This window comes from Mytilus trossulus, unplaced genomic scaffold, assembly GCF_036588685.1.
Source record: "Mytilus trossulus isolate FHL-02 unplaced genomic scaffold, PNRI_Mtr1.1.1.hap1 h1tg000085l___fragment_1__unscaffolded, whole genome shotgun sequence".
Lineage (NCBI taxonomy): Eukaryota > Metazoa > Mollusca > Bivalvia > Mytilida > Mytilidae > Mytilus > Mytilus trossulus.
This window is the reverse complement of record NW_026963295.1, coordinates 2,693,501-2,707,272: the sequence shown is the minus strand read 5'-3', so window position 1 is coordinate 2,707,272 and position 13,772 is coordinate 2,693,501. Positions and strand designations below refer to the sequence as shown.

General features: G+C 32.8%; 2 protein-coding genes across 2 annotated transcripts; both read left to right on the top strand.

The window, feature by feature from the left end:
• Positions 1 to 9,546: 9,546 nt before the first annotated feature.
• Positions 9,547 to 10,641, top strand: LOC134699847 (uncharacterized). The gene has a single exon (XM_063561255.1). It carries the CDS (start codon positions 9,547 to 9,549, stop codon positions 10,639 to 10,641), a length of 1,095 nt encoding a protein of 364 aa, XP_063417325.1.
• Positions 10,642 to 11,374: 733 nt separating this feature from the next.
• LOC134699846 (uncharacterized) lies at positions 11,375 to 12,136 on the top strand. The gene has a single exon (XM_063561254.1). The coding sequence runs from the start codon at positions 11,375 to 11,377 to the stop codon at positions 12,134 to 12,136; it is 762 nt and encodes a 253-aa protein (XP_063417324.1).
• The last annotated feature ends 1,636 nt before the right edge of the window (positions 12,137 to 13,772 follow it).

Sequence of the window (13,772 nt, the reverse complement as noted above, 5' to 3'; positions counted from 1 at the left end):
ACAGACAAACAACGAACAAAAGTACACATGACACAACAAATAAAACTAAAACTAAGGAATTAGCAACACGACCCCACAAATAAAACTAAAACTAGGTGTGATCTCAGGTTCTCCGGAAGGGTAAGCATGTGGCACCCGTCGTGTTGTTTATGAGATAAAAAATCCGGTAAATAGTCTAATTCGGTAGGTCACATTCATGAAAGGGAATGAGATTGTAGTTACGACGTAAGGAACATATTCGATATCATTTGTTAAACGGTTATACCCTAACGGTCAAACAACTCGTGATGACGTCCGTAAAATCGTACGAAGGGGTGTTTTCAACTTCACCATTTGGAATTCTTGGTTTAATAGCTTCTTTGTAAGCAGCAACCGTCTATCAAGAAAATCATTACGATTCCTTATTTAAATTTTGCAAGTATTTGATAAACTTTGGGTAAGGGTAAAACAAACAGCTTTTTTTTCATTATTGTTATATTCATAAACTGCAATTTTTCTCAAAATATAACAACAACTTGCTTCTTTTTCCGAAATTCAAGTCTAAATAAAACTTGTTAAAAACCAATTGAAATCATAAATATATGAATATTTAGAGAAGAATCTTACTTTGAACAAAATCACCTTGATTTACACACATAATTCTCTTGAACGGACACTAATAAGATGCTTTGTTGCTGTCACATGGAAACCAACTTTGTTCCTCTTCTCGTCGACTTGTTCCTTTATAAATATGAAGCTTACTTGATATAAGGACGCTTAAGGGAGAATACAAAAGAAGTTATTCATATTCTTTAACTTTTCTGTCGGTCAAAAATACTAAAAAAATTGTTGACTTTGTGGAACGATCTACCACATGGAACATGAAATAAAGAACACAGCAGATACAGTTAAGTCTGCCTTATATCTAGACTTAAATCTAGAAATTAACCATTATGATCGGTTGAAAACTAAACAATTCCTTAGAATAGATTACACTTCAGCTTCTAATTATAAACTTTCAATTGCTATGTAGCAAAATTACAGCGCCTGCATACAGATTATATATTTACCAGTTGAAAACTATTCCAAAACTGGTATCCTGAATTCCCTGATAGAGGAATTTACTTAACCAAGAGTTCAACGTTGTAAATTTGAAGGCATTCCATAAGTTTTACGGACGCCATCACTGAATATCAACTTTACAGATGCTAGCAGTATGTTCCTAATGTCGTAGCTAAAATCACGTTCCTTTTCCAAAATATGACCAAAAGAATAAGACTTTTTCAAAAAGGGATTGTACTAACGTGAGCAACACGACAGATGCCATATCTTCAGCAGGATCTGTTAACCCTTCCGGGACAATCATGACCAGCACAAGTTTATTGTGATGTTCGTATTGCTCAGTCTTTAGTTATCTTTGTTGTATTTTGTGTACTTTTTAAATTGGTCTTTTTCTTTTTGATGAGTTTGAATTCCCTCTGGTATCATTCACCTCTCTTGTATCGACTTCGTATTTGTTTTCTATTAGGTGGTAGAGTCTTTCGTCTGTTACCACATATAAAAGGAAAGGTCGATTTCAAGTTACAAAAATAACATGTGAGTTATGAAAAATGATCAGACTGTTCATCATGTTCATGAATGTATTGGATGGAAATTACTTAATATGAACATTTACATGAATGAAACGTCATTGGTACTACATTTGCGGACCTTGATCATCGACAAATGTATTTACAAAATTAAAAAGGTCGAATGAATTATCTGCTTTTTATAAATCAGTTTCCTCCATGAACAGGAAATTAATCATCCATTTTAAAACGTACCGACATTCACCGGCGACACAAAAATATATAAAGTACACCAAATATTATGATGAATTACAATCTAATTGGTCAAAGTATTCGATACATGTTTAAGCATTAACAAAAAAATATACCAATGAAATAATATAGTACCATTTGTCTTTGAATGAAATCTTTTGACATTGACAAGAAAAGTAAAATCACAAAAATACTGAACCCCGAAGAAAATTCAAAACGAAAAGTGCCTAATCAAATGTCAAAATCAAATGATAAAACACATAATACGAATGGATTACAACTGTCATATTCCTGACTTGATACAGGCATTTTCAAATGTAGATATGCACTTAAAATTATGTATGTTGAAAAAATATTCAGAAATACGAATTTTCATACATACGTGTAGTATGATAATGCATCTTAGTTAGGGCAGTTGTGATTCGTGTTCACTTTAACTATATCTTATTTTTAATTGAACATCAACAACGTAAATATGGCATTGCATCAATCATTTTGAATACAAATACAATCTTAGTTTCCGTAAATATTTCCTGAGTACTTTATTAGTGGAAATGACTCCTCGAAAAGTATATTCACATATTAAATTAAGTCGACCAAAGTATCCATTGTTTTGTCAAATTAGTTTCCTCTATACACAGGAAATAATTCTGACATTACTGATATTCATCTGCGACAAAATAGCACGTTTAAATAAACCAATATAAAACTAGCTAATTCTTAAATGAGTTAACATATAATTATAAACAATGGTGTAGTTTATTGCAACTTGAGAGTTAACTACACAATTGTTCTCTAGTTGATTGGTATTTTGTTTACCTTCTTTCCAGATTTCTTTTGATATAAATGTAGGTAGATAAAGCTTACATCCATAGTTACGTCTTTACGTTTTGGCTATTTTTGCTAACTTGCTACTTAAGTTTTTGTTGTAACAGAGTGTTACTTATTGTCTTCATATCAGTCTAGATCTGGTAAAATTCCATGCCATGAATAACAGCGCGAGACATTTAACAAATATAAGACAACTTATTTATGTATTTTACATAAATATGTTTATCGATTTTAATGGAGATAATTGATATGATTCTGCTTAATCAGTTATACATACTACATTCATTGAGATACGAGAGAAGGAGATGATGTTTACCTTTTTATGAAAAGGCTTTCCACTAACATCAAAAACAAAAGGACGAGCAAAATTACCGGCAATCGAAATTCATTTACCGTACAATTATATAATGGTATCATTAGATTTGGTATAGTTCACGAAAAACATTATTATCAATCTTCAATGGTTGTAAAATAGAAAATATAAACAACATGAATCCCCCATGCTGTATTACTTGTAAATATATATGTGTGTAGTCTTGAAAAGCATGACCCTTACCAATTAACAAATAATTATTTACAGGATGATAGCAGGTCGTGTTTTATTTATATCATCCAATCGTTTTTTTTTGTTCTTCCATGACATAATCTGTTTATAATGACCGCTTGGTTATGTACAACGTATGATGTTTTCCCTTTAGAAAATATTTACCAACTTACTAAGAAGCAAAAAAGCCTTACAAACCAAATTTTTCGTATATAAAACAATTTGCTTTCGTGCATTGTCTTTGTATGCAAATCGAACTACTATGAGTGTCTTGTAAAAGGTTTCGGAATAAACAAGCCACTATGAAATCACACATACAAAAACATCATTTGACAAGAATACGATTTTGGCGAATCATAAGTCCTTCTTGGCCTCGATGAAAATTACATTGAGCAGGAATCGGAGTACCTACCTTGCTTGTATTGGATACATAAGCTTCACAAACTTCCGTACAAACAACCGTACAATGCCGTCTCATCTGCTTGTTCGACGAACGCATTGTCCATTAGATTGTCAAAAATGTCTTTCCGCAGTGACAGAGTGTCTTTAGAAATACTGTGAAACTGTTTCCTCGCATAGCGGTATTATCATATGTGGATACTTAAAAGAATTAAATTGTAAAGAGCACCTTGATAATTTTGAATCTCGATCTTTCTCTGAAGTTTGTTCTATCAAAAGTTTGATTTTTCAACCTTCTAAACCACCATTTCCAATTGGAAATTGAAAATATTTCTTAAGAAATAAACCATAACGCTTTTCAACAAAAAAATGATTTTCCAATTTGTTTGTTTTTTTTTTACATTTAATTTTGTCGGAGTCTTTTATAGCTTGATGAGAAGGTATGGATTTGCTCATTGTTGAAGGGCATACGGAAACATAAAGTTTCTTACATCTACGTCATTTTGGTCTCGGGTAGATCATTATTTCGTGTGAAATCAAACCTCATTTACTTATTATATAATGCTACATTGTATATGCGTATGTCCTTTTGCAATTCAAATAAAACGAATTTATAAAAAAGGCATTTAATAGTTGTATAATGTCTGTTTATTTTGATGTTCCTTTATACATGGCATAAATCAAATAACTGAACCATGACCATGTGGAACATGGACTTAACCATGACACAACATGCACAAGGTAACCATACCATGACACAGAATTTTCTGTAATCTTTAATTGTGAGCAAGAGCAGCTATTTTTCGGAATAATGACGGCAGTTTTATATTGTTTCTAAATATGTTACGTACCAGAGAGCAAAAAAACTTTATGTATGCATCATAACAGAATAACAAGTTTAAATTTTGACATATGCAAGCAGTATCATATGTTAAATTATACATGTTAACAATATAATACAAATTATAATGTACTAACATATTAGCTATAGACAAAGACACTAACCCCCTTGCAAGGGTGTTCCTTTAACAAAACATTTAATTTTGTTTAATTTGTCAACAATATGACAAAATCAATGCACTCAATACTCGATATGACGAGGTTAAAGAGTTGCAATTAAACAATTTGTTTATAATAAGGTCAGAGTTAACTTGCACTTGTACCCTGTAAAAATCTATCTGAACATTATTAAAAAACTTAAAATTGAGACAATTTTGATACTATTTGTTAGTGATATGCACACTAGGACTGCGAATTGAATGCTAATATGTGGAACAATTATATTAAATTATATATTAAAATCTGACAAATAATGTATAAAGGTTTAATGATTACCAGAAATATAATGATTGATTTATAGCACTTATAGTTTTAAATTGATGGTCCCTAATATAATAAAGGGTCAGAGGACAATTAAGATTGGTAATGTTTACACATTATTGAAATTGAAGGCTACAGTTTGACCTTGACATTTTGAGGTTTGTATTTTTGTTGTTGTTGTTGAGATACTACTGTCTAGTACTGATGTACTCTAAGGTTTCACCACATGATGAAAACCAAGAGAACAACAGTCAAGAAATAGGGTCCGTAGTGATCGTCAAAAGACAATTTTGTAATATTTTCTGCAGTACATTAATATATAAAAGAAACTCAACGTTTCTCACTCTGATAACAACCTTGCTGGTTATTGTTTTATTTACTAGTCTCAAGTACAGACGATGCATTGTTCGAATGATTGATTTGTTGTTTATAACGGTTAACATAATGTTTCGCCTCAATGGATTTCAATTATTGAAGTTAAAACAAAAACGATATTACATTAAATCTATGTTCTTGTCATCCCTTTATCCGCATTTTTAACGTCAGAATTTAATGTCCGTATCACAATTATATATATTTACTTTTACAACTTATACAGGTAAATATTGTAGAAAGTCATTTAAAAACACACTAATAACAGTAGGTGTTTTACCTTTGACCGATCGTTTGGGTGTGTTTGATTATTTAAAAGAAGAACGTTTGATATCCATTGAGCCGTTTCTATTATTATTTGTGTATAAATATTATAATAACAATAGTTGTGATTTATTTAATTATTATTCATGCCTTCATGCTTATTAGAAAAATACAAATTTATGTAATGTGCTATATAAATATGATGTATATTCATGTATATTATGGAGAAGACGGAACTAAGTTGAAAAACTTGTGTCTTATCCATTTGTTTTGAACAATAAAATATGTTTAAACTAAGTAATCGTCCTTCGCTTCGATAATCCGACAATTCGATGGTCCGACAATTCGATGGTCCGACAGTTCGATGGTCCAGTTTATTGTGATGTTCGTATTGCTCAGTCTTTAGTTTTCTTTGTTGTATTTTGTGTACTTTTTAAATTGGTCTTTTTCTTTTTGATGAGTTTGAATTCCCTCTGGTATCATTCACCTCTCTTGTATCGACTTCGTATTCATTTTGTATTAGGTTGTAGAGTCTTCTTTCTGTTAACATATATAACAGGAAAGGTCGATTTCAAGTTACAAAGAAATATATAAAGGGAAATTTCATTAGACAACTTTAACATGTGAGTTATGAAAATTATTCAGACTGTTCATCATGTTCATGAATGTATTGTATGAAAATTACTTAATATAAAAATATACATGAATGAAACGTCCTTGGTACTACATTCGCGGAACTTGATCATCGAAAAATGTATTTATCTGCTTTTTCATTGTTTTTGTAAATCAGTTTCCTCCATGAAAAGGAAACTAATTGTCCATTTTAGAACGTACCGACATTCACTGGCGACACAAATATATATAAAGTACACCAAATGTTATGATGAATTACAATCAAATTGGTCAAAGTATGTCAATATATTAACAACAAAATATACCAATGAAACAATATAGTACCATTTGTCTTTGAATGAAATCTTATGACATTGACAAGAAAAGTTAAATCATAAAAATACTGATTTCCGAAGAAAATTCAAAACGGAAAGTGCCTAATCAAATGTCAAAATCAAATGATAAAACACATAAAACGAATGAATTACAACTGTCATATTCCTGACTTGGTACAGGCATTTTCAAATGTAGATATGCACTTGAAATTATGTATGTTGAAAAAATATGCAGAAATACGAATTTTCATACATACGTGTAGTATGATAATGAATCTTAGTTAGGGCAGTTGTGATTGGTGTTCACTTTAACTATATCTTATTTTTAATTGAACATCAACAACGTAAATATGGCATTGCATTATTCATTTTTCAAAAGTAAAATTCAAGCAATAAACATTTGGTTTCTCTGTCATAGTATTGTAATTGTATCCCAAAATTATAACAAATGCATGCATCAATCATTTTGAATACAAATAAAATCTAAGTTTCCGTAAATATTTCCTGAGTACTTTATAAGTGGAAATGCCTCCTCGAAAAGTATATTCACATATTAAATTAAGTCGACCAAAGTATCTATTGTTTTGTCAAACTAGTTTCCTCTATACACAGGAAATAATTCTGACATTACTGATATTCATCTGCGACAAAATAGCACGTTAAAATAAACCAATATAAAACCAGCTAATTCTTAAATGAGTTAACATATAATTATAAACAATGGTGTAGTTTATTGCAACTTGATAGTTAACTACACAATTGTTCTCTAGTTGATTGGTATTTTGTTTACCTTCTTTCCAGATTTCTTTTGATATAAATGTAGGTAGATAAAGCTTACATCTATAGTTACGTCTTTACGTTTTGGCTATTTTTGCTAACTTGCTACTTAAGATTTGTGTTGTAACAGAGTGTTACTTATTGTCTTCATATCAGTCTAGATCTGGTAAAATTTCATGCCATGAATTACAGCGCGAGACATTTAACAAATTTAAGACAACTTATTTATGTATTTTACATAAATATGTTTATCGATTTTAATGGAGACAATTGATATGATTCTTCTTAATCAGTTATACATACTACATTCATTGAGATACAAGATAAGTAGATGATGTTCAACTTCTTATGAAAAGGCTTTCCACTAACATCAAAAACAAAAGGACGTGCAAAATTACCGGCAATCGAAATTCATTTACCGTACAATTATAAAATGGTATCATTAGATTTGGTATAGTTCACGAAAAACATTATTATAAATATTCAATGGTTGTAAAATAGAAAATATTAACAACCTGAATCCCCCATGCTGTGTTTCATTATCATAAATCTTCAATGGCCTCGATGAAAATTACATTGAGCAGGAATCGGAGTACCTACCTTGCTTGTATTGGATACATAAGCTTCACAAACTTCCGTACAAACAACCGTACAATGCCGTCTCATCTGCTTGTTCGACGAACGCATTGTCCATTAGATGGTTATTTATATAGGTTCACCTTAATAAATTGATTTTATACACACAAAACTATTTTTCACGCGTGCACCTTATGGTGCCTCATGCATGAAGAGTGAAGTCATATAGCACGTGACCGATGCCATTATTAATTTGCAATGGAGTAGTGTGGTCGATTCTATATAGACTAAACTCTATATCATTTCATTTTCATTCATGATTAACTTTATACACAAAATTCATATTTACTGGACTATCAATATCTTTCAACAATGAGTAGTCGAAAGCGACCAGCGCGACATGATCCAAATGATCCAATGCATTGGAACAAAGAACAGTATGTTACCCATTTAAAAAGTATGGGGATTACAGTGAAATCTACTTGGAGATTAGACATGATTCGACAATTGTATTTTGTCAATCAAAAGGACTTAGCAAGTTCAACAGAATGTGGTCAAAATGGTTCTACGGAATCAAGTAATACAGATGAAGTGACAGTTGCTGCCGAAAATCAAACTAACGTGGACACTGATCAACCAGTAAATGAAAACAATACAAAGTCACAAACAGCAGACATGCTAAAGGATTCTACTTCCGCACTAAAGTCGGCAAATGAAGCTATGTCGGCTATGTCATCTATGGTTGTAGGACTTCTAGCCAATAAAGATGCTTCATCAAACAGTAGTCTGCAGAATCTAAAGTCAAACTATGACTTTGCCTCGGCATATCAAGCCACATACGGACACATGACCCCAATCTCTTCTGTAAATGCGGAACAAACCTTCCAAAGACAAGTTGACACTTCTAAAGGGATTGTTTTTGCAGAGGACCTACCAAAAATGGACTACGTGTCTACTTCTTTAAGAAAGCAAATTCTAGAAGGTAAGGATATAAACCTTTCTCTTTTATTGTATCCAAAAAATGAGGTTCCCCAAACACGCACTGTCGTTTCTGAAGGGCTAACTGTAGAGTTATCTGCTCCTAAGGATCCTCGTCTAGAGAAAACATTGACCCTTGATGAGTTCAATAAGGCCTTCAGGAAGTTTAGGAATATTATCTGTAAAGTATATCCTCAACGGCGAGATGAATTAGATCAGTACGAGGCCGATATAAATGATATAGCCTATAACTACGGACAAAGATTTTACAAATACCACAATTGTTTTCGGCTAAGGCCGCCACTGCTATTATTGAACATAATATTGCAATTAACTGGGGAAAGGTAGACGACCGTCTATTACATCTAGTTATGAATGGGTTACAAAGTAGAGAATGTGCACTATGCGGAGATTACGACCACACAACGAAATTCTGCCAAAAACAAGTTTATCAAGAAACTCCTCCTTTCGCCCCACAAGCCACGACGAACGGTCGTGTTGTAGATAAATCAAAAGATAGGCATGGGAGAAATATCATTCAAGCAGAGGGTCTTGACCTTTGTAATAATTTCAATTATGGAACATGCAAATGGAAAGATGCAAGTTTACACATGCGTGTATCAAGTGTAAAAGTAGAGGTCACGGTTTCAAGACATGTGGTAACAACAAGGATACCAGTGCTAGTAATCAAAACAAAACTGCTGATAAGCCGAACGTTAAAACATCTAGGTGACTCGATATGAATGATGATTATCAACTTTCTTGCATCAATGTAAATAACCTTGAAAAAGAATTAGCAAAACATCCGGATAGAAATTTTGTAAAATATTTATTAGACGGTATAACAAACGCTTTTGATACCATGGTGTCGAAAACAGAATTACCAACAGTTGAATGTAAAAATCTACAATCAGCTTTCCGAAATCCAGACAGCGTTGATATTATAATTAAACAAGAGGTCGATAAAGGTTATCTAGTTGGGCCATTCAAAAAGCTCCCTTTTGATAGGTATCGTGTGAGCCCAATAGGTATAGTGGAAGGCAAATATTCAGGAAAAAAGAGGTTAATAGTTGATCTGTCGTCTCCACATGAAAGTCAAGATCATTTTAGTATTAACGATTTAATCGATAAAGAGCAATGCTCGCTGTCATACGTTAAAATAGATGATGCAATCAACGCAATTAAAGAATTCGGACGATTATCAATACTAAATAAGGCGGACATTGCCGATGCATTCAAGCAAATAGGGATCAAAAGGGATCAGCATCATTTATACTGTATTAAATGGAGAAATTTATATTACTATTATGTGCGTCTTTGTTTTGGCTCACGATCATCACCTAAAATATTTGACAACTTGTCAGTGGCAATTTGTTGGATAGCCAAGAACAATTACAATATTCCAGTTATACTTCATCTGCTTGATGATTTTTTAACTGTTCAAGCATCAGACACTTCAGGAGATAGAACTATGGCACTTATCACTTTAATTATTAATAGATTGAATATACCATTATCTAAGAAAAAGACTGTAGGTCCACATACCACACTAGAGTATCTCGGAATTATATTAGATACAGATAAGATGGAAGCTAGACTTCCACAAGATAAAGTTGAACGCATTATTTATTTCATTGGAACATTTCTACGTCGACGTTCTATTAAAAAACGAGAACTTTTACAACTCTTGGGACATTTCAATTTTGCCGCAAGAGTTATTATACCTGGACGGACTTTTGTAACTTATCTCATTAACCTATCGACTAAAGTTAACAATCTCAATTACTATGTTACACTGTCAGCCGAATGTCGAGATGATTTAAAGATGTGGTAAATTTTTCTTAAGCAGTGGAACTGCGTCTCCTTTTTCTATGATACTTTCACTACCAATTCAGCGGATTTCGAATTGTTTACAGATGCTGCTTCAACACTTGGCTTTGGAGGTTACTTCAAGGGACATTGGTTTTGTAGTTCTTGGCCACCAGAGTTACAAATATACTTGATTCTGATATGTCTATGGCTTTCCGAGAATTGTATCCAATTGTAGTGGCGGCAGTACTTTGGGGCAAACTTTGGACGAGAAAACGAATAGTTTTTCATTGTGATAATGAATCTACTGTTAATATTATAAACAAGGGACGCTCCAAAGTGCAAGATATTATGAAACTAATGCGTAAACTCACTTGGTTAGCTGCAATTAACAATTTTACATTTTCAAGTAAGCATATCCCTGGTGTTAAAAATGTGATTGCAGATTCACTTTCTCGATTTGATTTTCAGACGTTCCGGAAAGAAGCGCCGGAAGCAGATGCACAAGCCATGATTTGTCCGCACTTCTCACTCGTAATGTGAAATTGACTAATAGTGTAAGTTGTTTACTCAAAACTTCAATAGCTCCTAGAACACGTACGCAGTATGAGTGTGGGTATTCTGCCTATGCAACCTTTTTACGAATGACTGGAGTGATTTGGCTAAATTCAGACATGCCTCCGTTAACTGAAGAATCTCTTATTCATTTCGCTACGCATTGTTTTAAAAACTTACAGTTGAAATGTTCTACTATTAAAATGTATATATGTGGAATACGATATAAATACTTAGAGAATGGGAAGACTTCAATATTTAGCGGCAGTTCTGATAAACTTTATCGACTCGATGCGTTATATAGAGGAATAAAGAAAAATGAGAAAAAATCAACAAAACCTAGACCAATTACCTTCACGATACTCAAGGACATTTGTCAGTTGTTGAGGAAAGGGTATTATACTCCGTATGTAGACATTCTTCTGGAAGCAGCGTGTGTCACGGCATATTTTGGATTTCTCCGATGTGGGGAATTTACAGTACTACATTCGTTTGATTCAGAATGCAATGTGAGTATCGAAGACATCCGATTCCTTAAGGATAAAGTTACTTTTCATTTGAAAGCTTCGAAAACAGACCCATTCCGTGAAGGTGTTGACATTCATTTATTTGCGTCGGGAGTTTCTGTTTGTCCAGTCTTATCTCTGGAACGTTACATGGACTATCGTTCTAGGAAATTCAAAGATAGTAAATCACAAGACGCTTTCTTTGTGATGGAAAATAGGAAAGCTTTAACACGAAACTACTTCATTTCTTCTCTAAAAAACATACTTGCCGTACTTGGATACAACTCAGACTTATATAATGGTCACAGCTTTCGCATTGGAGCAAGTACCACAGCAGGTTCAAAAATTGAAGATCACCTTATTCAGACACTCGGACGGTGGAGTTCACAGTGTTATACTCGCTATATCAGAACATCTTTATCAACGATACAGCAAGCTCAACAAGCATTACTCGAATGAAGATTTAGTGTTTATTGTACATAGGAATATTTCAATCGCATACGTTTTTATCTTGATTTAATATTGTAAGTGCCTTAGAGTATATATAGACTGTTTCATTACCACATATCAGTTCATCGTGTTTATGAGGTCAACACAACGACATCAATTGCGTTTTTAATCAGTGTTTCAGGGGCATAATAATCCCCATTGTTTAATCTGATAGTGGTTTAAAGTGTGTTTCGATAGTGTTGGGGCATAATAATCCCCATATTATGTAAATATATTGACGTTTCATTGTCTTCATTTATTATGTGTATATTAATTGCTAAGCATATACATTTGTTTATAATTGCTATCAGTGACGTACCATTTTCAATGAACGAGACAAGAGTTAAACATTTAAACCAGTTATAGCAGTATGACAGTTCCCGATTTGTGTTGATATTTGAACTTACTAATTAACTATGTAGATAAAGCTCTTGAGAGATAAAGAACATTACAGTATAGCAGATGCTAGGAACATTATGATCAGAGTTCATTGACATGTTTATGAAAGTTATGTTAAGGTCAAGCAGAACATTTGATTTCATCAAGTCGTAATATTTCTTCTCACGACCCGCTGAGATAGACAGTAGTTAATCAGAACACTTGTGCTTATCACTATAAAATTTCCATGTTTTCCAGCACGCTGGAGTTACATACTGATAAACGATTAGTGATGGACGTTTTAATTGCTATTCGTCTATTCGCATCTGATATTAAGTTCATTTGTATATCATTCACATATTCAGATATATTAATATAGTAACAAATCTTTGTTCAAAGATACTGTAAATTCAGAATTGATGCGTGCATTTATCATTAGAAAATCTGTAGAATACAAAGTATCATCTATTAATGCGAGAGTTCATCACTGCCATACGCACTCAGTAAATTTGAATTTACAGTAATCATCTTCATTTGGGGTTCAGTTGTCTCCTTTAAAAACCAGTCATCAACTGCATTTTGGCATATTTTCGTTATTATTAACTCAATTTCCCCAAATTTGATGCAGAGTTATTGATGTATAAGTTGCTTGTCACAGTTAATGGGACTTATAGCAGTAATTTGGTTAAATTTTAAATAGACCAGACACGTGCTAAAAGTTTCCGGACACTAACTAACAACAGATCCCTGTTCTAAGTCAGTCCTAATGTCAGTCCATGCATGGACTTCTATCACTGACGTTTTTGATCTACATGCTTGTAGTCATAAACAAGAACAGGTCCATCAGTAAGTTCAAGCATGAACTTAAAGTTAGTGTCCTAGCGTATCAAAAGTTCAAGCATGAACTCAGATCTTCCGATTGATATGATTCTCAAGCTTGGGAATTAATCAATCACTGTGACAACAACCGAGACGGCTAAACGCCAAATGATGTTTATTTTATTGTATGTATATCATGTAGTATGTATCTTAGTTTATTATATCTTAATAAATATATATTCTATGTTTTGTTGTGTATAAATGGTTATTTATATAGGTTCACCTTAATAAATTGGTTTTATACACACAAAACTATTTTTCACGCGTGCACCTTATGGTGCCTCATGCATGAAGAGTGAAGTCATATAGCACGTGACCGATGCCATTATTAATTTGCAATGGAGTAGTG

Coding starts and splice junctions, on each gene's coding strand:
- LOC134699847 (XM_063561255.1), top strand. CDS start 9,547: ATGAATGATGATTATCAACTTTCTTGCATCAATGTAAATAACCTTGAA.
- LOC134699846 (XM_063561254.1), top strand. CDS start 11,375: ATGTATATATGTGGAATACGATATAAATACTTAGAGAATGGGAAGACT.